The 26,859-nt window shown below is 33.5% G+C and overlaps 2 protein-coding genes across 2 annotated transcripts; one reads left to right on the top strand and one right to left on the bottom strand.

Annotated features, from left to right (window-relative positions):
- Positions 1-853: 853 nt before the first annotated feature.
- Positions 854-12,212, top strand: LOC148283999 (uncharacterized). Its single transcript, XM_088242846.1, has 11 exons — positions 854-1,192; positions 1,299-1,462; positions 1,573-1,729; positions 1,996-2,181; positions 3,512-3,669; positions 5,527-5,686; positions 6,696-6,764; positions 7,301-7,444; positions 8,383-8,590; positions 9,342-9,677; positions 10,922-12,212. Exons 1-11 carry the CDS (start codon positions 1,052-1,054, stop codon positions 11,107-11,109), a joined length of 1,911 nt encoding a protein of 636 aa, XP_088098972.1. The 5' UTR covers positions 854-1,051; the 3' UTR covers positions 11,110-12,212.
- Positions 11,956-26,765, bottom strand: RPA1 (replication protein A 70). The gene is made up of 10 exons (XM_088242847.1): positions 26,530-26,765; positions 26,195-26,445; positions 25,006-25,251; positions 22,556-22,718; positions 21,924-22,128; positions 20,988-21,100; positions 19,309-19,535; positions 17,241-17,502; positions 14,983-15,177; positions 11,956-13,653 (listed from the first exon to the last, which is right to left on the bottom strand). The coding sequence occupies exons 1-10, from the start codon at positions 26,560-26,562 to the stop codon at positions 13,540-13,542; spliced, it is 1,809 nt and encodes a 602-aa protein (XP_088098973.1). The 5' UTR covers positions 26,563-26,765; the 3' UTR covers positions 11,956-13,539.
- Positions 26,766-26,859: the final 94 nt, after the last annotated feature.

Below are 26,859 nucleotides of genomic sequence, written 5' to 3'. Positions count from 1 at the left end.
GACCAGGTAAAGAAAAAAAATGTTTACTTTCTTATTATTTCATTACAATTGTTTTCCTATTACAAGTGAAGCAACGAGGAGTGACTATTCACAAAGAGGTTTTTTGTCATTTGTATTTATTTATATAATAAACAGAAAACTATAATATTGGCCAATAATTTTGATTTGTTTGTAAACTTTTGTTTAGTTTCTGGCACAAATTGGTAATAAATTATGAATTCTTAAAAAATGAAATGTCTTCATAAGTGACATAAAATAATATTTCTTTAAAATGAAAATGAAAATATTCCGTATCTTATAATTACAAAAATAATAATTTATAATGCTCGAATTGCAGTTTGAATGGAATTGGTGATTTGGGGTGAGTTTTTAATTAATGTCGGCCTCGTGGTTTAATAGTCAGAGCGTTTGCCTACCATTCAAGAGTTTTCGGATTTGATTCCCGACATGATTGATATGAAATATTAATTTAAAATGGTGTTTTCGCACTAGAATATTTTATAATCCCTAGACTGGTACTTGAAGCGTAAGACTAATCATCTTACCTTGACGTAACAAAAAAAATGACCAAGATACGCTGCGATTGGTTTACCAATGCAGTGCTCTATGCACCATTAGGTATGGAAAGAGAATAATGATGATGAATATCTTACAACTAGTAAACCGTGGTTACTGACTGTGCCAGAAATCCAACGCGTTGTATTTTTGTCGTAATGGCTGTGATTTTCTTGAAATCAGTTATTTAAATATTTGTTTTCTCCAAATATAATCCGTAAGCTACAAATTCCTTCTACAAATTGAATTTATTTTCTAATACTTGGTTTTACAATTAATTGTCTATGGTGATTCGATTGTTGTAGTAACAACGAATCTTTGGAAACATGGAAACAATTGTCATATTGTCAACAAGAACAAGAAACAAGAAAACATTACAAATTATGAAGTTTCTGTCAAATTTTATCGTCTGGCCTCGTAGTCTTTGAAAAGTTATTAGAAGTGCGCCCAAAATTTAGTGTTTGTGTCATGAGGTGATATTTATCGTATAATAAATATGAATTTCATCGATTGTTCTTCCAGTTTACACAATGTGTACCACCGAGGAACATATAAAGTTTTGTGTAAAACATCTCTGGAAGAGATGAAAAAGGAATTAACTTTTCTTATAGAGAAATACTCTGAATCGAGCAACCTGGTAAGGCTAATTAATTTAAAATTATCGGTCTGCTATCGGTCTGTTTTTAGTTATTAAAAAAAAAAATATTACAGAAACCAATAATAATAATAAATATTAATTTCAGAAAGTGATTATATCGGATGATAAGGATCCTTGCTTTTTATGTGTCTTGGTAGTGACACGAAATGACTATGATGAGCTGAAGAAACAACAAGGTCTTCTGATTGATTTCGATAGTTTCCCAGCACAGCTTGTCCGTCTACTTCAACAATCAGTGGCAGGAAATATGTAAGAAATTAAATTATCAATTACTGATGACAACAAATATGGCGTAAAATAATGTTTTCTTTTCTATTAGATAATAAAATAAAATTAACAGTGAATAACTTTATTTACAGGTTTATTTTGCTTCAGCAACAGAATGGAATGAACATATTTCTGGAAATAATAGAACACAATGAGTTTAAACGCCTTGTTCACTTGTCTCTCAAGACCGGGCCTGCGTCAGATGGAGATATAAAAAGAAATATGGCTGAAAATATCATCAGTCTGAAGGTATACATAAAAAATATTACAGCGCCCTTGAGGTGATTTTCACAAAAAATGGCTGTATGAAAACCAACTTTATTCTCTATTGATTTACTAAGTAGGGTTGCCAACTATCGAAAATAGTATTGTTAGTATGGATGCCTGGAAGCGATAGTTAGTTCTTATATAATTCGTGGTTTAAAGGTCCAATCAGTGGTTGTTACAAAAATATCCTAGTACTCAGTCTAATATTGATAATTATTATAAAACACTGTTGAAAAACTTTTTTTTAGAAAAAGGTCTCAGATCTGACAACACAGTTGCAAAATAAGGAAACAATTTTTCAAGAAAAGGAGCACATATTGCAGGAAAATTTAAAAGATTTGAGTTTAGCGTTACGGAAAGATAAAGAAGAAAGACTTCAGAGAGAGGATGAACATCAATTGATAATAAACAAGGAGCGAGACAAATTGGAACAGGTAGCTTGATATTTATTTAAATTATTATTGTTTTAATTTTTTTGTGCAAATTGGTTTGTGCATTGGGATAACAGCAGGGTTCCAAATAGACAAATGAATGCCCATTCTAGGAGCCTCACTTTACAGTTGTTATAACTGCGTATCCAACTAATGCCAATGTGGGTAATAAAAATAAAACATGGCTAATTTATTTATCTACATATCTATATGTATTTATATTGGCACATAGTTGAAAAATTAGGACACATTAATTAATTTCTATAAAAAAGTATATACCTCATTTTATTCAGATATTTGTTTATTTATTAACGCCCAAAAGCCTTTTACATATACAGAGGTTATAAACAATTTGCAAATATAAATATATAATATTTTTTCTCTGTGCACTTCTTTCATTAAACTTAAATTTGAGTTTGAAATCCAACAAATATATTATAATGATCGTAGAACAATAATGCATGTGATTTTCTTTAACTTTACATGAGGGTCTTTTAAAATTATTTTTGCAACTCGTGTACAAAAGTATGTCATTTGATATTTGGGTTTATTATGTATATTTGATTTTTTCAAATCTGGAATAATCTTTTCAAGATCAAATATAAAAGTAAGTCAATATAATCAGCATGCGTGCATAAGAAGTTGAATTGATGAAGCGAGGTTTGTACTCGCTGGAAATGGAATTTTTTAAATTTTTTAAAATTATGTTTGAAAATAAATAAATCACATGGTTTCATTAATTTTACTTTTATTATTTAATTTTCAGTTTTCAACAGAATGTTCAAAATTTCTAGACAATCACTGAACTTAGATCTGTTTATATCTCTTTTTTTTTTTTTAATGTTTTGGTTTGTAATGCCAATAATTTGATAAAGGTTCTGAAAAAGCTATAAAAAAAAACTAAAATGTTTTTGTAAGACTTGACGTCTGCAATTACTAAAAAAGCTTGATCCTAAAATTTTATGTCTCATGTATCAAGTTAAAATTTAACAATGATGTGTTTTTTTAAAAGTATTTGCGTTCTTATAATTTACCTGAATATTTCAATTTTGGGGCCATTTTCAACATCATCAGAAATACCTGTTAGTAAATGAGAAATTGTGTTAAAGCGGGGTTTGAAATTTGGATCTCTGATCCTTGAATCCGCGACACTACACAACCCGGTCCTTTGGTTTCACTAGAGACATTAATACCCAAAGATTTGACTTATTAGATCCACTAAGTGAGGTCTGTGATTAAAATAATTTTTATTCAATATTCTTTGCAATAAAAAAAAAAAATATCAGCACATGTAATTTTAAATAAATATCTCTTATTTTGATATGATTATTAGGAGCGCAAAGAATGGAAAAGGTGTGCTGATTTATGTGCTCAGACTCAAGCAATTTCCCTACAAGAATCACTCTCTCGTAAGGACAAACAACTTGATGAAAGCACAGCACGCTGTCGGCAGTTACAAGAAACCCTCAAATCATTTGAATCACAAATCACGTAAGAATATTATTATTTCAAATTAGCAATATGTATTATTTACATTGTATTATCAAATATAGCTTCTATCTATCTCTGTTTTAATAACAATGTTTTAAAAAGGTAACAAACACCATTCACAAATATTGCTTAGGTATATCATGAAATTTTTGGAAAAGGTAAATAAAATTTGTTTCACATCAAATAGAAGAACAATATTTTGATGTCGTCATCAGTGGCGCTACATCCCGTTGTGGGCCCTGGCTTCCTCCAGAATTTGTCTCCATTCGTCCCTGCACCCCGCGGCTCTTCTCCAGTTCATCAGGCCAATCGCTCTTATGTCACTTTCCACATTATCCAGCCATCTTAATTTTGGTCTGCCTCTGCTTCGTCTGCCTTCCGGAGTGGTATAAATAATCTTTTTTGGGGTGCGGTTATCATTCATTCTGTGCACATGGCCTAACCATTGTAATCTTCTTATTTTGATGAATTGTGCAATGTTGGGTTCGCCATACAGTGCCTCGAATTCATGATTAAACCGTCTCCTCCACACTTCGTTTTGGTTGACAGCACCAAATATCTTCCTAAGTATTTTTCTTTCGAATTCTAATACCATATTTTCATCTCTTTTAGTCATAACCCAGCATTCGGCACCATATGTAATGACCGGTCTGAGGAGAGTTTTGTAAATAATGGTCTTAGTTTTTCTCGAAAGCAATTTGGATCCCACATTCACAAGTATTTTGATGTCAGTATTCTGAAAAAAATATGCTCTTATTAATTTTACGGCAATATTTTACATCTTATAAAGATGTCCCAAAATTCACACAAGAAGTAATTTCGATAGAAAACACAGATTTTTAATAAAAAACTGTAATTTTTTATTGATTCATAAAGCATTCGGTATGAGATTATGTATTTTATTTTTATTATTTAATACTTCACATGAATACATTATATTAACAATGTAAAAACACTGGAAAAACCCGTGCCGTGGAAGACATTTTACAATTTTAAAATATTGGATAAACGGCCTCCACGGCTTTGCTGGCACATACCCACTCTTTTTTAAAAGTTTACTATGACCGTTTTTCATAAATGTGGCTTAATTTCTTAGATGCATCACTCAATTTCTGCCTTTAAGGCGTGGGTGGTCGTGTGCGGTCATGGATTTGTTGATGGGACTTCAAAAAACCCCAAGGAAAAATGTCCAGCGGTGTTAAATCACAAGATCTGGGCGGCCAATTTTACTAACCAAAATTGAAAATTACACAACCAGGAAATAAATCGTGCAGTAATTGAATTGTTTCTCCGTCTGTATGGCATGTGGCACCCTTTTGTTGAAACCACATGTCTTCCACATCCATATCTTGCAATTAAGGCACAAATAACTGGATTATCATGTTGCAATAGCAAGCACCATTAATAGATATTGCCTGATCAGCCATATTTTCACATAAGAATGGCCTAATGATGCCTCTGGGCCCAAAATCTGCACCTAACAGTGACACTTTATAGAAGTATTTGTTTCTCAACAATCACTCATGGATTTTCTGAACCACAAATGTGACAATTTTGATGATTAACGAAGCTTTGAAGCTGAAAATGAACCTCATGTAATTGTGTACTGTTGCTGCCGAACCTTTCTTTATTTAAAAAATATTGCTCAATAGCGAAAACGAATTCTTCTTTTGTTTAGTACTCACTTTAAATAACCCTGAACTGTCAGTTATCACGTCTTTTTTTTTCATTGAGAACATTTTTACTTCAAAAATGGCACAAAATTCAAATATTGTTTGAATTTTGGAACATATTTTATAAACTTAAACTTATTTTATCATTTATAGTTTCTTTATTTATTTTGTTTTGATTTTTTAGAGATAAAGGGCAGAGGATACTTTCACTAGAAAAGCAACTTCACTCCGTGCGTACTGATGCAGACACATGGAGGAATCAAAATGGAGCCCTAGATAGAGAATATCATGACAAGGAGTTGACTCTTCAACAAACTAGATCAAGGCTTATGGAAATGGAAAAGGTGGTTATTGTTATTTATTTATAAACATAATGCAGACTTTTCACATGCATAATTAGTTATGCTAATGAAAGTAATAATCATTAGCGCTAGCTAGCTGGTAATATAATTGGCTGTCTGTTATGGAAATAATTGTCAATATGAATGATTATGATAAAATTATAAATAAACTTATCAATGAAACTTCTTGGTTTAGTTTTGCTTTTTTAGTATTTTGACCAACGATCGCTTTCTCCTAAGTAGGCATCTTCAAGACTGGTCTTAATAAAAATAATAAAAAGTAAAACTAAACCAAGAAGTTTCATTGATAAGTTTATTTATAATTTTATCATAATTATAACTTTGGAGTTTTATCAAGAAATATCAACAAAAAACATCAATATTATTAATTATCAATATAACCAGTTAATATTGAGAGCAATATACAATACATAGATGTATTATTTTCTAATTATCAGTGGAATAAATTCATTGTACTGAAATATGACATTTCATGATGGAAAATTATCATTTTCAAAACGTATTACACATAGTTATTATTATTCGAGAATTATCTAGAGATTATTCTCTTTTTGCAGTAAAAAATGCCATTCAATACTCATAACTTGTTCCCTGTGATATATTCCTACAAGTGTAGCGGCCTCTGTGGTGTGATCGACTCACTCACGGACAGTTCCTTTCCAGTCGATTCTAAGTGAGAACACTAAATTTTAAATTTGATTTTTCTCAATTCCAGATGTTCTGTACTGTAATTGAGCCACCTAGCCCATTGTCGTGCAAAATAATAGAAAAAAAGTGTAAATTAAATTGTAGCATTTAGGGACTTTTTACAGGATGGTTTATTGTCTTCCTTCATATCAACAATACAATAGCATTTTTAGATGATGCTAAGAAAAAAAAATGGGAAGAACACATCATAATGATGCTAAAAAAATATAAAGAATAAGTGTTCTAAACTTTATGTCTAAGAAAAATAAACTATTTGAAATAATATAATGTTACATACTTTCAGACTTTCAAAGAGAAATCGGACATGCTCAGGGACGCTTTAGATTCTATGCAGTCTATTAAAAGGGAAAAGGTAACATTATTTTTATATTATTTTGCCTTTATCAATTACACATACCCATATGACTTTTTGATTAAGGGAGAACCCATTCAAAAAGTTCTTAGTGCAGTAGTCATTGATTTTCTACATAAAAAGTAATAATAGCTTTGAAATTCTGGACTTACTCTTTCCTTATTTATATTTAAATTTCAATACTCATTGGCTATTTAAAAAAAAAGTGTTTCTTTACTTCAGTCGCAGTTAAAATATTAAGTTATTTTTCTTGTTTCTGTTTAAAATACATACAATATAAAAAAAAATATTTAAGAATATTAGTTTACAATAGTTTTATAAATACACATAGATGAGTTCACTGTTAGGATGCCTACTTTTTTAATGATTTTTTTAGTTACAAAAATACTACCAGTCGGAAAAATATGCAATATTATAATGTGTTATTAAAAAATTATTGAAACTATGAAAAACAGTGTCCATGATACATATTTTTTTTATTATCTTGTCCTCGAAGAAATATTCTTATCGGGCTTTGTACTTATTATATTCCACAGGGTTCCTTAGAAGACAAACTTGCATACTGCGAAGCTTTAGCAGCTAAATATGAAACAGAAGCAAAAACTGCGGGACAACAGCTGTTAAAAGCAAATCAAATTATTGCCAAACAGAATTCTGATGTACTGGAAATCAGAGAAAAGGTACATAAAGCAAAACTATCTTGTAAATATACATTATATTATCAATTACAATGCTTTCACACTTAAACATCATGGAGACTGCAGACAGGGTATAGTATACTGAATCGTACAGTTTCAACACAAGCTGTATGAGTCATCAGACTTTCCCAACATTTTACTCAAATCTTTTACTGTAGAGCACCTCCCATAAAGAGAGTTCAGTGGTTTTAAAAAAATATTTTTTTATGTATCATATTATCGCTATGATTTTTCAAAGTTATATAATTTTGAAATTACTCCGTTTTTCATTGTCGTCTGCGAGTTGTGCTGACATTTATAAGTAGGGCCCTGTAGAATCAAAATATACTAAACATTGAAAAAATTGGCTACCTGGAAACCGGAAATCTATCACAACACATAACAACGCTGTAATTGATTGGTTGATTTACAAGAACTTGTGACGTAGTTCATTTTTATCATACATTTTCCAGAAACTTTGCTGTACAATTAAATGCTCTACTTTTTACCGCGTGTAAGAAAACATTTTTTATATCCAATATCAACTTTCTTATTGGAAGTATGTATTTTGAATTTTTAAATGCACAAATTTCTTTTTTCTGTGACTCGTATGCCACATATCTGCTGTTTTGCAGTTTAGTTAAAAAGTATATGCACTTTTTTTTTCAAAATAGAGAGGAGCCTTCGAGACATACAAGATCTTGAATGGTCGCTACGATTGCCCTCTGCAAGTGTTAATCCAAACACCCATTCGGAAAAGTAGTTTTAGACTGGAATAACTTGCTAAACATGGTTGTTCATTCCTATAAGGTCAACCAGTAAGGATTTCTTAAAGAAAGTATAATGAAGTCAATAATATATTCTAGAACTAGATAAAAGATCATACCAGCAATGGCTGGTTGCCTATAATTAAATTAAAATGTTTTTGTTACTATTTAAAGCTCGTGTGTCGGACTGCCATTGCACTAGAACAAGAAAAGGTGATTAATAGCAATTCTGATGAAATCGCTCTCATTCAAAGGAAGGAAAGAGATTTAATAGAAGAACTAGAAAAATTAAAATATGACATTGATAAACTCAAATGTGATGTAGAGACACAAAAACGAATTGTTACAGAAAAGGACGATATCATAAAAAATAATCATTCAGGTAAGTGTAATAAAAAAAATTAACTTGTTCGCAGCTATGCCTGTAATGACCGTCATAATTTTTGCAGAAGGACCTGAAAACCATTCCGAAATCGGCCTATGAGCAGTGTTATGAAGATTCTAAAAAAACGTGGCATATTGTTATTATTATGGATAACTTATATAGTGCCATTTTTGTAATATAGTACCTCAAGGGCGCCTTACAAAGTGATTCTATAGATAAATAAATTGAATTTTAGCTTTTAAATTTGCAATTTATTTTGTTATTACATGCTATGGATTTATTCAAATGATTTAGAGAACAAGTGGGTTTTAAGTTTCTTCCGAAACATCACTTCACTCTCACAGCCTCGCATCTTTGCTGGGAGAGCATTCCATGCCATAGGGCCTGCGACCGCAAATGCGCATTCACCGAACTTAGTGCGCTGTTTGTATAGTGGGTATAATAACCTTTTCTCTCGCCGTGCACGTAGCTGATCTAAGCGTAATACGCCTGTCAGCTAGTTCATCATCATGTGTATTGCCTCTAATGGCGATTACTTTGAGCTAAAATTGGTTTTCTACAAATTCCGAGTCATATTTGAACATGAGGTATACCTGTTTTATTTATAAATTGACAGTTAAAACCTCGTAAAATTATAATATAGGAGAGAAAGTGTTAAATTCACCTTTGGATAGTTTTATGTACCTTCCTATGTTTTATGAATAATTTACTGAGCGTGTAATTAATTACATATGCGTTTATCTTCTAGTAATACAATGGCTCCATAAAAAAATAGACGCTCAATCCAATGACATGACAGGCATACCGGATGGAAGAATCCAAACTCACAGCTCCACTCCCTACCTATCTTCTCAAACCAATGAGAAACGTGTATCTGAAAACAACAATGAAATAATGAACGCATACACGGCCGGACTAAACCCAAGAGGCGTTCCTAACCACACTAATTCTGACAAGTATTCTCCCTCGGATAATGGCAATATGTCTGATGGAAATTATCCAGTCAGAGCTCAACAGTACAGCATAGATCCGATTTATTTGCGACCAAATAATTACTCGGCAAGTTCACGAAGTAAATCACAAGGTCGGTATTGCGTGCAATCTTGAATATTCACATGTTCGATACTTTTTCTCATAGGATCCACTCATATGGACACATGTTAATATTTCGCTTCCAATGCGGAAGTTCAATGGTTTTTTAAAAAATATTTTCATTTGTTTATTAGACTAACAAATTAAGCCAAAAAAATTATTATGTGTGGTATTATCATTGCTATGAAGTTTTGCAATTTTAAAATTACTCCGCCCGCAATGTCAATATTTGTCATCGGTGAGTTGTCCTGACATTTTTTTTTAAGGTGGGTACAACTGGCGTTACAGGGCGTAATGTAACATGTTACAAAGCGAGCATTTGTGCAGTCAGTACTGGGAAACTAGCGAGCAGTGAGCCGCTTGTTGCTCGCTCCAGTGCTCCACCCGGCTGTCGGTTTTTTGGCAAATCTTTTGAGTGTTACGCGATTCAGTCAGTATGCCGCGGCGAGTTTTCACGGGTCTTGACTGCGAGTGGCAACGAATCTAACGGTGTTACATACATGATCGCTGCAAACGTTACACTACGTTGCTTAGCGCCGGTCAGTACCCACCTTTAAGTAATAACCCGCTAAGCCTCAATTTTAAAGGTATTTTAGCTGGTGGGAAGAAATTATGAAAATTCACCACAACACCCGTGACCAATTGACAAAAAAAATATTTCTTGAAATTTTTTTCTTGCAACTGGCGGGAATCGAACCCGCAACACTAGTTTCACAGTTGGTCGTCTAACCAACTGCGCTACGGCGCCTGTCAATCGGCGACAAATGATCATAAAAAAATCTAGCGTATCTAGTAGCAACTCACAACATTTGTCTCAGTTTGACGCGCTTTCACCAAAGGCATCTCCCAGTTTCGATATAAAATTTTCCAAAAAATAAACAGTTGTTGCAAACCAGTTGTAATATCTGTCCCTTAATAAAATACTTTTGTGATCTTATACCCCAAACCTTGTAACAAATATTATAAATGTTGTTAACAATTTACCAGTTCTGAAGATGCCTCCTCAGGCGTAAGCGCTCGTTGGTCAAAATGAAATAAAAGTGAAACTAAACCAAGAAGTTTTATTGATAATTTTATTTATAATTTTATCTTACCTTATCACCTTATTAAGGCTCTAAACCTAATAATTACACCGTATATTATAATGTAATATACACATGTAATTAGGTGATGAAGATAACACTTTTTTTTTAAAGATATATTTTAAGATTAATAATTGGCTTCATTCTGTTTCAGATTCTATGAAATCAGGATTGTCAAAAAATATAGAAACCAAAACATATGGTAATAAAGAGAACAGAAATACAAGTAGACCAGTCAGTAGAAATAGTAAGAGTAATTACCAGCCTGGAAAAGGTATGGAGAAGAAGAAAGAAGATAAAGATGGAGCCTACCCTGTGTCGGCGTACTTCCCTCGGCTGTGATAGCCCAAGCATTTGTCCATATTGATTTGTCATAAAAACTAATCATCTCTGTGATAATTCTTTACATTATTGCCTATTTTATCAAAGTATTGTTATTTATAAACCTTTTTGAAGAGTACCCACTGGGTGCATTATTTATTATCTTAGGTCCCCGATTATCGAGCCTAAACATGATAGTGAGAGTTAGATAATTTAGAATAAATCAATAATTTTGAATTGCTGATTAATGTTCCTAGAAAATAATTAAATAGACTTCGTATTAAAACATGTTTTATTTATTCAGTAAAATATTGAAGATGTGCGGAAATCATATAAGCATGTGAGAACTACTGGTGGCTTGGCAATTACAGCTTGAGGGCCGCCATTTGATAAATAAAATGTGTGAATAGATCACTTTGTAATCAATTAATTTTCAGAATTATTGTTAGTTTAAATCCAACAGTATATGTATTGTAATTATTCCTGTAATACCAGATATAAAAATGCATAATTATTACATATTTTGTTAATAATACAAGATTAATTACACATATTTTGCTGCTCTTGCATTTTGTTGATAACTTTAAAAAATACTGTTTAATCACAAAACTTACATGCATACTATGTAAAACATATTTGAGCATACCCAATAAAATATAGTCATAACTAAAAAAAACAGAATTCCTAGGCGAGTGTGAAAACTAAATAAACACGTTATCTTAAAATCAAAATGTGTTATCATCAAGCGGGTAAAGTAAAGCTAGAATTATGTCCAATTCATGTAAGCCTATGAAGGAACTAAAATTCAGATTTTTTGAGTTGTGACTATTTTATCGGATGTGTAATAATATGTATAAAAAAAAATAGTTTCTTTAGAAAATAATTTTATTCATGTGAAAATTAAAAGCAAATTAGTATCAAACTTAAATTTAACTTTAGAATCTACAAACTACATCTTAAATATTATATCACTGATTAGGAATTTTGATGAAAAAATCAAGATCTGTCTAGATAAGTGCACAATAAGATTTGAATATTCTTAATACAGAAATTGACGTTATTTTAATATTTATACGCATTCCAAATATTTTGAAATAAACATATTCTATTGAGAATCACAAACATACCTGTGTTTAAAATAAATAATTTTCATATACATATGTATAAACAAAACCGAAATGCAATTTTCGAAACTTTTCTTCCAGTTTCTTCGCTTTTTAAATGCCAAAAAATAAATTACGCCACAATCTTATGATGAGATTTAGAGTTTCGTAAGGAAAATGTTCTGATTTATGAACAGTGAAACAAAGAATGCTCGAGTACTTATCATATGCGCTTATTACATATGTGGTTTTAGTTTATTTGCCTTTCCTTGCTGCGCAAACATCATCTCTAAATTGAAAAAGGTAAAATTTTCTTATTGATGGGAATTTTTTCTTATTATCCTTTCCCCTTTTTACACTGTTTTCTCATTTTATTGAGACGTCAGGACATGCATATTTTTAAGAACCGATTACATAACCTGTGAATGTTTGCCATTTCAAAGAAACATTATTGAAGTTTTTTCTTCCAGTAGATGATAAGAAAATGAAAGGATGGTGGGCGTTTTGGTACCCATATCCAATCAAGATGAGTCATACATCGTTGAATAGCGGTTTTCAAGTGAACAAATATATACTATTACGACAAACCCGTATAACTCGTCCATTTTAAAATATCCTCTTCAGAAGATACTGGATTTTTAACAAGAAATAGAATTTTTTAAAATTGTATCTCCATTTCTACTTTACCGATGCTTATGATTTTTGCGCAGAATTTAAGATTAAAAAATAACTAGTTAACGATGAAAATAACACCAAAAACGGTTTAGTACTTTTAAAGTTAGCGGAAGTAGAACAAAAAACATAAATTCGTCGATTGGTTTTTTTAAAAGTCACCACTGTCCTAATTTAGGGAATGAGTTCAATCAGTAAAATTTAGATTATTATCCCAAACTAATCTTTACGTGATGTAACCCCTGCAATGCAATTATATAAAAGCACATGAAAAAATAAAATAAAATTGTCAACAACAGAAGTGTGTATCAAGTAAGTGTTCCTCAACATTTTTAACATCCTGTAGTGTTTATTTTCAAAACTACCACTGTTGGAACCTGGATTACTAAAGTGTTACCTGAGTTTTCATATAAGGGGTATTAGTTTGTGGCCGACAATAAATGCACAAAAAAAATACTCTTAATGAAAATGGCTAATTGTTTGATGCGTCTTCATTCTATAGCTTCATTTTTATATGTATGCATATTTTTATTGTGCACTTAGGTAGTTAAAGAAATCAAATTTTACAGCAATTACAAACAAAAAGACATGTATAAATTATAAGAGTACAGAAAATCACATGGCAGAAAAATGTTATAAAAATAGGATTAAATATTACGGTAGTTATAATGGTAATCTAGTGCAATTCAATTCCTGTGGCAGCTTTGATGGATTTGATGAGCCTAGAATTGGCATCCTTATAATCGACGGGAACTGCTGTCATTACCGTGGATTTCAATCTGGATTCATCCTGTAAAAAAACTCATTATTTTACAAGTACAGAACAAACATGAATTACTTCAGTCAAACGACAGAATTTGATTCAGGGTACTGCACTACCCAATATAAGAGTACTGCTTTACTAACCACCAAACTACTGAAAACCTTTCTAAATTATGACCTTTCCATGTTTAAATTATTGTAAGACCATAAGTTGACAAATCTACCGGCTTTGACAGTTAAATGCATATGCTAAATTTTTCAGCCGATGCTGCCTGTCTAGTGATAAAAACTTTTGTTTTGTTAAGAGTTGATTATTGTAATGGTATCTATGCAAGTTTACCGATAGAAAAGGGTTCACCTATAAATTGTAATAAACAATGCAGTAAGATTTATTTTTAGAATTCTAACCCGACTACTTTGGCAGCTACGATTTCCACAGAGGGTGGAATATAAATATATTGACTTATGTATAAGTCATTGCACAGCGCTGCTCTTGAGTATCTAAAGGAACTTATGCTTTCCATATGTCTTACAACTAAATTCAACGCAATCAAAATAATAGTCATCTAGACTTTTGAGTTCAGACTTGAATCAGAGGTTAGAGGTTCCCTTCCTGCTCGGTGGTAACGTCATTTCCATTTTCTAGCAGTTATTACGAGTATATACTGATACTCGATAGACATGATAATTAAATACATGCAGTAAGTGTAAAACTCTGTGCAGGTGGATGAAAATACAGTTGTGTGTGAAATAGAGCCAGAACCCTGGACGAGTGTTTTAGACTCAATTGCTGCTTCAGGTATAAGTCCTGAAGAAGGAAATCGACTGGAGGTAAGTCCGCCTTGTGTAGTGGTGGTGTATTTGCTTACAATTCTTGAGATCCTAAGTTCCAACTCCATTCCGAATCCATTTCTGGCAGGGTGGACACGAAATATTGATTTCAAAGGTTTTTTGAGTTGTAATATTTGATTGTTTCTGGACTGGCACCTGAAGCGTAAGGCTAATCACCTTACCTTCACATAACAGATTATTGAACTAAGCTGCATTTGGTTTACCAATGCAGTGTTTTGTGTATAAAGTGGATGACAATGTGTAAAAGGTAATGCAATTATAAAATAAATAAATATACAGTTCATTAAAAGTGTTAAATATTATAAAGTGGTATATAAAATACAAAGTTTTAGGCAAACGCACTAACAAGTACACTATAAGGCTGATCAATTTTTGCTAAATTTCCTTTTCAGCCATTGAGTTGAAAACATTCATCCGGGGTTCGGTTTTATTTCACAAAAGGATGTATTCTTGCTCGGGCAACGGGAAAACAATACTAGTTTATTTAGATGACCAAATTACTTACGCTGTAATTTTCAATTTTTGTACGTATTCTGAAGACAAATGTTTTGAAGGTCAAATCTTGGAACATGTTGTTATACGCTTTCTTATCTGTCTCCAGTGCTTGTCCAATCTCTTCCACCTTCCTTCCCATCATAATTTCGGCTGTTTCATTGAACACAGTCACCCATTGATCACCTGTGTGATCATTTACGCAAGCCTGTAAAAAACACAAATATAATTTATGTTGATATACATTTTCGAATGGAATGCAAAAGTCTACACGTTTACGGGGCTTATAGCTTGTCATTGAATGATTTAATTGATAATATTAAACATTCGGCCTATGTTGGACATGATATTTCTCCAATTCTTCCATCTGTTGACATGCATAAAGGGCGTCGGAGTTAAGTAATTTTTATAAATGATAATGTTATTCAATTTATATCAAATACCATAACGAAATTGATTTTAATAATTGAATTTAATACCATTGGTGTAATTGCAATATGGTCTGGAGGAAGAATGACAATATCCAACATAAGCCTGGATGGCTGTGAAAGGGACAATGAAAGCAGTATAAATTGAATTAAAGTCGCGGTTAATAAAATTGACATTTTAAAAAGTAACTCGTTTATTGACTAAAAATGTTTTTTGGTATGAGCAAAACCGATAGGAAGACCATAAGTATTTTATAAGTGAAATTATATTAAATAGAAATGTACATAAATATAGGACAAGAAATAGAAATAGGATAAGACTACCACTTAAGAAAAAAACAAAATCACAAAATAGCTTAATGTATAAAGGGTTAAAACTGTATGATGAGATGCCTGAAAGTATGAAGAATGAAAGAAAACTTACGGATTTAAAAAAAAAATGTTATGTTTATTGTAATAATGTAGTTATGTAAGAAATATTTAATAAGTATTTGTTATAATTGTAAATATATTAGTTAATATACAATGTAATATTAACTAACTTAAGTAAATAAATAAATAAATAAATAGGTCTTTAAAACAGTTTTCAGGTGTGTGGACTTGTACCTTCTATGCAACACCTAAATTTGATAATTTTTATCTTCTGCTTAGTTTAAATATGAATATTTTGACCATTTGGACATACTCAAAACATTGTTGATTAAACTAGCTGGTAGTGACCAACCGATGTTTCAGTTTCAGTCGATAAAGCGAGTTTCGGTGGCAGTTTCGGTCAAAAATTGGTCGACACTTGGGCTCAGCCAAAACCTGCGGTCGGGATGTGTCGGATTATGTTCGGCTGTACTCCGGTGCATCGTTTGGCTTGTATCTAAGCTGCGTGACCTGTAACCTTTAGTTTATTTCGGCTTCTAAGAAGTTTCTATAGCGTACATTGAAGAACCCTTACATATAAGTTAGATGTATACATCTTAACATAACAACGAACCAAAAAGCGCAAAAAGAAAACAAATTACTCATTAAATTCATGCATTTAATAGTGTATTTTATTTAAACCTTATTTTTATGAACTCATAAGGTTTAACAATAAAAACGTCTAATATTGGGCGTTTTTAAGTGACTTTTACCTATGTATTTGAATAAGTTTCGGTTTCGGCCAAAACTAGAGCAAAAACCAAAATTCAGTTTTGGATGAAAATCTTGTTTTGGTCGGTCACAACTAACTGGTTTTGCCTACTAGTTGAAATAATGAGGAAGTTCAGTGCTATTTGAAATTGTATGTAATTATTTTTTTTATGCGCGGTAAAAATTAGAGTATTAAACTTCGAAGTTCCTTGAAAATGTATGAAAAAAAAAGATTTTAATAAAAATGAACTACTTTGAACGACATTACAAGTTCATTTGAATCAACTAATGATAGAGTTTTGTGATAGATTTCCGGTTTACGGGAAGCCAATTCTTCAATCAGCAGAACTCACCGAAGAGAGCTTGCGACGTCACACGCGGAGTAATTTCAAAATTACAAAACAGGGCTAATAATATGATACATATAAATATTTTTGAATAAAAAAAAACCATTGAACTTCTTCATTAAGACCTCTCCCACATCAATAATGTTTCAGCTCTTTTACTTTACAAAAGTCAACAGATAGAAGAGTTGAGGAAATGTGAATATTTAAACATAGGCAGAATGGTGAATGTTACAGTGCGTAAAGTGGTCACTTAAACCAGCCAAGATCATAAGCCCTGTAAATGCATGGACCTCCATATTTCTTTCTCAAAAATGTTTTCCCTCTCTGTTGCGATAAATTTAGACGTTCAAATGTGTTTATATTTAATTACTTACGGACATGATGATGCGATATTTGTAGTTGGGATATTCCCGGTTGCACTTCTCGCACTGGTATAGTCCGTTGTCTTGGTCGACTAGCTTCTTGTTGCACTGTTCCTGTGGGCACGCCTTGTACAGCGCATTCTCGCAGTTCACGTAACTCAGTACACCCAGCAGGCTAAAGTAGTCTCCCTTCTCCCCCCCTCCCAGCTGCTTTTCCTCCACCTCTGAAAAGGTGATCCACTCTCCGGAGCCACCGCCGCCCATCCCACCAGTTCTGGGAGAGAAAATTAAAGATATGTATGGGATAATTGTTAACTATATCTAGTTGTTAAAGTCACATCATTAGTAAAATAAAAAAATATTTTCAATTCACAATCCGCACCTAATGGTGCAAAGTTCATTGCATTTTAAATCCTTTCAGACCAATTCCTGTAAACATAAAAAATTATTTGTATTTTTTACGCACTTGAGGAATCATTTGATACATATATTTTTTTTGTATCTTCAATACGTTTTACGGATCAGGGCTTGGAAAGGGAGATTTAGCAAAATGAGAACTCTCGCCTTCCACACAATAGCCAAGCTCTTTAAAGACCTAGGCTTAGAAGGCGAGAACTATTCACAGAGACCCGTCAGAATAGATTTTCACTGGTCGCAGTGAGGTCAGGAGCTTGTATACCACTGACCCCCACCACTAAGAATAAGAAGAAAGAAGAATGCAGCCCTTGTTCCCTATCAGGTATAAGCAATATAAAATGCTTTTGGAAGTTGAATTCCATAGTCATTACATCTGATGGCATAGGTAACATCGGATTATCGATAATGTATTGCTGCGAATTCCTCATAGTTCTAGATTTACAGTTGGCATTGCCTGACTCCATCGCACGTAGCATGGTCGTCATGTCCGCCTCCATCTGCTCATGAATGTGTAGAGGATTAAGGCATAACATCCCTTCTATCGCTTTAGTTGGAGTAGAGCACGTTGCTCCAGTGGCAATGCTACAGGCCATTTTTAATAGACTGGATAATGCACCGCTGCATACCTTTTTGTTGTTTTTTTTTTTGTGTCAAGCTGTACATCCATAGGTGACCACAGGTCTTAGGTCTTACTATGGCTGTATATATCCAAAGTGCAGCCTTTAGTTTTAGGCCCCATTTTTTGCCGACCATGCGGCAGCCAGTGCCCAGTATGATTTTGGCCTTTCGGATCACATGCTGTATGTGTAAATTCCAAGTTAGTCTTTGCTTCAAGATTATTCCCAGATATTTGACATCCTTGAAAAAGTTTATAGTCTTATCAAAGAGAGTAGGAGGCTTAAGAGCAGGTAACTTCCTCCTCTTGGTGAAAGGGACTATAATATGTCATTGTTTTGCTGGCACTGACAGAAAGTTTTGTCTTCTTACAACAGTTCTCAATCTTTTTCAAGGGCATCTGCAAGAAAATCGATATAGTACTCTGGCATTTGTCAGAAGTGTCATCCTGACTGTTCTGTTGGATAGCATTGACTCGATCCATTTTACAGTGGTCGAATCAACACCACGTTCTGTGATTCCATTAGTAATGACTTCAGTTGAGGTGTTATCAAAATGTCCCTCAATGTCCAGAAAGACACAAAGGGCAATTTCTTTGTCATCAAGTGCCTTCTCTACTCAGTTGATGCAAGTAGTGCAGTCTTCGTGGACTTAATAGACATGTTGATTAACATGAAGAGGTGCCACTTTTAGAGTGGTCTCTGTCAAGTAAATATAAATCACTTTCTCCATTGTTTTAAGAAGGAAAGACGTGAGACTGATTGGTCTGTAAGACTTATTGACATTTACTTTTAAAGTATTAAAGAAGTATTTTTTCAGTTCTTTTTGTTTCATTTGAAGATCTTCCATGTTAATAAATAGTCAAGTTTAATTTTAGTGGAATATATCTTGAATACAATTTAGAAGGACGACATGAATTCGCTCCCAAACAAACAAACCATTAATAATTGTAACAGTTACAACTGATTTTAAACTATCAAATTGATTGATAAAAAAAGACAGTACATACACATAGTCTACAATCATTTGTAAAAGATAGAAAGCTTACCTTGCCGACATATTGGTGACTTCTTGTGTAGCGCCACCATTGTCAAACCAGCCTCTCAAACGGTGTGCTTCCGGTAGGTCGGGATTAATCCTCAGGATGGTTCCTGATCTCATGGCGATGGTCTTACCACCTCCGAACTCCGACACAAAGGCCCCTTTCACGGCCACCACAGGGCGTTGGGAGCCGTCAAAGCTCTCCGCATCACCACCCCACAGTGTCAGTGTCACCTACATTTAAACAATATATTTATTTTTGTCTATGTCCGGGTAGATGAAGAATACCGTTTAGTGAAATAGAACCAGAATCTCCTGGACGAGTGTTAAATTTGATGGCACGAAAAACGTAAAATAAAAGCAATAACAACACAAAAAGTCCGTACTTTCAGTCGTCTTTAGCATCGCTGACATATTCTGTTGCAATAGGGTATTTCACAAGTCAGGAAAAACGTTAAAAATATAATATCGACGCTGGAAAGAAAAAAAGTTAACAAGCGACATGTAGCAACTTTACAGCAGAGTCAATTAAAGTTTCTTGTTTTAATAAATAAAAAAATCTCGTACATACATTTTGGCATAGTTCCAACATACTCTAAATAAAAGTTTTAAATATAATTTATTGATTACAAAAAAAAGTTTTGATTGGCTCTTCTATAAAATTGCTACGTGCTGATTGGTAAAATTTTCCTTTCCAGCGTCAATACATGTATTTGAAGTGGATTTTTACAATTTTAATGATATCACAATCGATGTATTCAAAAAAGTTTTCATTTATAATTTTCAGGTTTAAAAATGAGCACATACAAAACGGCTCGCAGTTGGCATCACGTCATTTTGACATCACGTGTTATGACCGCCACTGTGCTAATAAACATTGCGTGCAAATTTGGTGCCAAAACGTCATAAGTACCGTTTGTCCCACAGGGCGCGTAATGTCTTGTTTTCGGGTAATTCAAAATATGCACATTTTAAACCTTTGTGGAAAAATTATCTGACGTCACATGAACAAAATATGGATGCAATTACCATAGTGACTTTGACCCTATTACAATAACCAAACCATCCACTCATACTTCACGGAACTATCAAACAGCAATATAATGTATAGACTCCTAACCGCTTTCTATCCCATATTCCAGAATATAAGGTGGGATTTTTTATTCAGATTAACCAGCTATCCCCAAATTCCACAAAACATTGATGAATTTAATAAAGTGGCCATAACTACAACAAAATATATCAACGTCACCAAAACCTCGGAATTCTTCTAAGAACACTATTTTTTATGTAGGTAGTTCTTAGTAGAAAGGGGTACATGAAATATACAGGATGATGACTTCTATAAATAGGTACCCTATATAAAATAAAACAATAATTTTAGTGTTACAATTTAACATTAAATGAACCCATAAAGTTAGTGTCACTATTGAACAATAAATAATGAACCCATAATAATTTCAGTGTCACCTACAATTTAACAATAATTAATGAACCAACAAAGTTTCACATTATATTTAGAAACAAATATCAGCTAAGTTTTTTAACAAGTTTTAATTAACCTATTTCAATTTTAAGTGTACTTAAAATGTGGTATGCAGTATCAATACTAGGTGGCAGTAAATTTATATCTTCGAAAAGTTAATAGGATGTTGAACTTATACAGTAAAACTTAAATTATCTTACAGCACTGCCTGACTGGTCAACGAGGTTAACATCTCGTTTCTTGAGTTGTTTTCCAGAAGCTCGGGCCACCAGCTCCATAATGTCTGAAGCGTCCTTGCAGACACCAATCACATCTGCGAAAAAATTGCACAGATTATTTGTCTATCGTTATTTATCACAATTTGAATAATTTAGGGATCACTGAAACATAAGCACGGTCATAACCTGGACTAAAATTACAATGAGACTGTTAGAGTTTTACCAGTACGCATATTGAAGGCAACTGAAAATTGTATATAAATATATAAAAGTCTACTTATTGTCAGTCTACAATCAGCAAACAAACTTTTAACATTTATGTAAATTTGTTCACAACATGTTTTATTTCATAGAAAATTTAACTGAGAACTGAACTGCTATCACAGAAAATATTGTATTATTTGAAGAACAGTATATCGAGCCATGATCACCAAAACATTGTAACCGACCAAAACAATATTTTACAAAAGAACACTTCTTCCTCTCAATTAACAAGGAATACACTTAAAAAATCAAACTGTTTTGACTTTTTATTTTATCGATACATATCTATATAAAATGCACTTATATCAACGACTAATCTCAATGTGATCATTTTGTGTTTATGTATACCCAAGCTGTGTTGCATAGAATTTGCACAAGACAGTGATATATTAAAGGGTTTGGTTAGCAAACATTAAAATTTATTCAAAATTATTATCTGCGGAGTAGGTCATGTCTCAAATATGGAGGACAATCTATCACTTAACGGGCTCTTACTTATCAAAGTTATATAGAGATGGTTGGATTGAGTGGAAAAGAACACCGCATTTTACACATTAGTTTCTGGAGAACAGCGGAAGACAGATGGGACAAGTGGAAAAGTTTCCCGGATAATGGGTTGTGGCATAGATGATAATGTATCAAAAATATCTTTACCAATACAGCTGTCTGGTTCTTTAGTGGCTAAATCACTAACAGATATGAAGTTGTACATGACTCCAGGTACTGAGGTATTGTTGTCCATACACTCCTCCATTACTGTGTCATTATTGAAAGTCATCTCATACTCGTTCTTCAATGAGGTGTACTGCTTGTTGGCCGTCTTCAAAGTGCACCTACTTATATAGTACACCTTGTCCACCTATAATAAATATACATCTGTATGTAGAATATTATTAGCATATTATCAGTGAAAAGGGTTACTGTCGATTTGAGTTATGATTGATTTCAAATTATTGTAGTGGTCTTATATTAAACTAAAAGATTTTAAATGCTGAGAGAAAACAAAAAGTCTAAACTAAACTCAGGTTGTTCAGATCAAATCTGTACTATTCAAGCCGGTTTTCACTGAGTCATTCTGTGTACGTTAGGTACATTATTATAATTCTGTAAGAAGATCTTTATAATTGCAATGAAAATAAGTTAAGGTGAGATGATCAGTCTTACGCTTCAGACTGTTTGAGTAAAGCTCATTATATCTCAAAATTGACATGCCAAAATGCTTTCACAAAACCAGAAAAAAAAACGCTTGTTTGTAGGGAGTTTGAGAGCTAAGGAAACCGAATTACCTCAACCATATCATAGTATTTGTCACACTGGTCCTTGAAGGCCGTGGCTCTGATTTCCCCACTCTCATCACATAGATCCATACTGAATAGTTTCCCTTCACCGCGCGAGTTACTCCAAGTGCGGATACTGCTCTTGTTCATAACGCGAGCCTTAATCACCCATCTGCAATCAAAGCATATTATTTTTAATCTAAAATGAAGACATTTAGTGTTTTTTTTTTTACTATTATTATTTATTACTGCTTTTTTTTGTCTGCGTCCAGGCAGATTTAGAATACAGTTATGTGAGTGTAATATAAGCAAAATCCTGAAGGAGTATTATTCACTCTATGGCTATTCTCAGATAAAAATCCTGAAAGGGAAATTGAGTGTAAACAAGACCGCCTCATAATCTAGTAGTTAAGGGTTTTAGAAAGTTTTTCAGCAACGGAACACTTCGCAAATCCGAACATTTTAACGGAACACTTAGCTTATTTTTAGCTTGGGAAATACATAACAATTCACATAAAAACATGAGCACCTGGTGAGTAGAATTCTTACATATTATATCTCTTATGGCATCGAGCCCGTTTCTGCACTTTGACTTTGTTGCAGCGTAATTAGAGATCCCACTTTGCATAAATAAGTTACAGAAAACGGAAGTAAAACAACGAAAGCTTGTTTCGACAAATTGCTGTACTCTTCTAACAAACTTGTCTAGATATCATTTAATCTTTGGATTCTCATACTCACTTGCGCTTAAGCTTACTTTATCTGTCACGGAAAATGGATTCTGAATCCAGGAATCGACCTTACTGGTTTTGGGAAAATATTGCAAAAAGTTGTTTTCGTATATACTTACTCCAAATTTCGCGGAACACATATTCAAACTCCGTGGACTCGGTGGTATTTTGCGAAACGAAACCCTGGTGAAGTGGATACCAAGCTTGAGGTCCAGAATTTGATTCTTAGGAGGGTCAACATGAAATATTTTATTATTATTAATTTTAAGCTAGCAGCTTAAAGCTGAAATGCTTAAATCTATTTAAACGAAAGTTAGTTGTTGGCGCACTTAAACTTTTCCGAAAACAAATTTAGTCCATTTTTGAACCCATTGAGATCAGCTCTTGTGGCAGCTTATTCCAACCATAAACAACCCTATTGTTCAGGAAATGCTTCCGTGGATTTAGATTGAATCTCGTTTTCTCCAGCCTGAGACTGCGGCCTCAAAGACGAGCATCTTGAACATGGGATCCAAATTTGGGCAGCTATAGAGACTGTTGAGTATCTTGTATGTCTCTATCGGGTCACCCCTTTCTCTCCGTTCCTGCAGCGTTGTGAGACCGAGAGATTCCAGTCTCTCCATATATGGAAGCCGTTTTAGGGTCGGCGACAACTTTGTAGCTCGTCTTTCGACTCTTTCCAACAAGTTGATTTCCTTAACAAAATAAGGATTCCATATCTGAAACCCGTATTCGAGAATAGGTCTGATATATGTTTTGTATATTTTTAGTAGCATATTCGGTGTTATATATGAGAAGGCTTTTTTTTATCAAGTGGATAGTTGAATTGGATTTTTTTGTTATGTTTAATATGTGACATTCCCATTTTAAATCATCTGTTATAGTTATTCCAAGGTCTTTTTGTTGTTTCAGTTTTCAAATCTACACCATTTAGACTATATTTGAACTTGGGGTCTTTCGAGCCGATGTGAAGAACTGTAGATTTATTAACATTGAGTGTTGGAAGCCATTTCTTGGTCTATTCATGAATACTGTCCAGGTCTTGCTGTAGTTGAGTTGAGTGAGTGAGAGGGTTTGCATACAGCTTTGTATCATCTGCAAAAATTTTGGACTTTGATTGTATGATTGCTGGTAAATCTATAATATAGAGTATGAAGAGAACCGGACCAAGTATGGATCCCTGCGGAACGGCGCTTATTTGTTTATAAGATGGCTTTACACTGCAATGTTTCAATGTCCTTGGATATCTGATTGACTTATTTAATATCTGACGATGTCGGTCACGATGAAACCCGGTCACTGGTAAAAATTATAAATAAAAGTGGAATGAAACTGTACGCGTATTTTGATTACTATAATCAAAATGCAGTTCTACCAAAAAATGTCAACAGAAAAACATTATCTGCATTATTACTGTCGTATTTACTTATTTTTTAGATTTAAAGAACTAAACTCTGTAAATATAATCCGCTTTTCCAAGTTTTTATAATATTTCATTAAGTAGTACGAAGTGAACGCCGATTGAATGAATAATATTAGGGTAATCAATGGTAACTGCGGCCGAATCACTCTGTCCTACGCAGTCGAAGCTGTTCACGGAGCTGGGACAAGACGAAATTGTCCTATCTACTGTATTGTACATGCAAACGATACTCTACTTGTAATCAAACAACATGGTCTTAAATAGCTTCCTCATCTTGGATTAAATATCTTTTTAACACCACTTACTTATTCTGATAAGGGCTCAGAGTATTGATAGAATGTACGGTGTGGGAAGACAATTGGCCACCCGAACCGTTGGCAGTTGGTGCGGGCTGGGCGGGGCGGGGCTGCACAGGGGCGGGGGCTGCGGGAGCGGCGCCGCAAGCGGGGGCGCGCCCTCCCCCCTCCTGCCAGGTCACCGGGTTGCCGATCTTCATCCCGAGGCTGTCACCGGGAGCTATCACAGTCACGCCTAGTATTATCATCACTCGTCTGTAACATTTCAAATACAAATTAAAAACAAAATTATATACAAACATATTTTTTTATTATGTTGCCGGCGGAAATTTGAAATGTTGATTTAAAAAATGTGTTTTTACACTAGAATATTTCATAGTCCCTGGACTGGAACCTGAAGCGTAAGACTTACCATCTTACCTTCATGAAAAAAACAAACATCAAGCTACACTGCGATTGATGTACCAATACAGTGCCCTATGCACCATTAGGTGCGGAAAGGGGATGATGATGAATAAATATACACATTTATATTTACTTTTTTTTTTTTACATCTTTTACTGTGTTTTTTTCATTTTACTATGTCATCATTATCATTCTATGTCCACTCCCTAGTTGGTGCATATGGTGTCCACGAAGATCCTCCAAGCATCTTCGTTGGCTGCCAGCTCCTGTGCATCCTCCCAAGTCAGTCAATGTTTTTTGTTATACATATTTTTCAACTATTTCTTAATACGTATTTTAGTGGTTTTTGAAATTAGATTTTTACTGTCTTTTACTATGTATTTTGTTTTTACTACCTATTTTACTGGGTTTTTAAATATGATTTTTACTGTTTTTTGACATCATCGTCATTCCCTTTCCACACCTAATGGTGCATAGGGCACTGTATTGATACACCAATCGCAGCGTATCTTCATCATTTTTGTTACATGAAGGTAAGATGATCAGTCATACGCTTAAGGTACCAGTCCAGGGACTATGAAAAATACTAGTGTAAAAACACCTTTATAAATAAATATTTTATATCAACTATGACGGGAATTGAACCCGAGACCTCCTGCATGGTAGGCAAACGCGACTTTTGACTGGCTTTGAACGGGGTAAATAACCTTAGTTAGATAGTCAAAGCAACTATGCAAAAATGTATAGTTTTGTGTATAAAAGATAATATAATATATAAAACATTTCTACTAACTTTTCTCCACCTCCCGTGTTGTTTAGTACTGATGTAATGTGTCGGTCTATCTTAACAACGGTGAAGTCACTCAGTTCCCCATCATAAAGCTTCTGATTGAGCTGAGTGGCCAGCATTGCAAAACTGTGCGTGTGTCTCCCGTCAGAAACTAGGAGTCGAAATCTTTCATTGGCCCCGCTGTTTCCCTGGATCTTTTTGCTGCTTAAAATTTGCATGACCGGACCTTCAATATCGCCACCCGTCATAATTGTCTGCAAAAAAAAAAATATCATTTTTATTGTGACTGAACTGTTGAAAAAATGTCGAAAACGTGAAAATAGCACGTAATATCGAACCTCCAAAGCTCCTTCAGTTAGTTTGATTGACATTTTTGAAATCAACAAAAGTACGTTTCTGTTTTTAAGATGTCTTAATTTAAATTTATAACAAGAATAAAACACGATGTAAACAATAGCAAGATTCAACAATGCCGGCAAGAACGTTCAATACTCAATTCAGTCGCATATGTCAACTGCGTCAACGTTCGCGCCAATTCCGACGTTTTTTAAAAAAGTAAAACCATAGTTAAACTGAAACAAATAAATATCTATGGCAATTCTACTTGAACATGGCAATCCTAAATAATATATTTTTATTTCTTACGGCTTAAGTTGCTTTTTCTCTAT

This window comes from Micrasema longulum, unplaced genomic scaffold, assembly GCF_059751315.1.
Source record: "Micrasema longulum isolate JH-2025_06_02 unplaced genomic scaffold, ASM5975131v1 h1tg000171l, whole genome shotgun sequence".
In the NCBI taxonomy this organism is placed as follows: Eukaryota; Metazoa; Arthropoda; class Insecta; order Trichoptera; family Brachycentridae; genus Micrasema; species Micrasema longulum.
The sequence above is the reverse complement of the archived record's forward strand: the minus strand, read 5'-3'. Positions and strand labels throughout refer to the sequence as shown.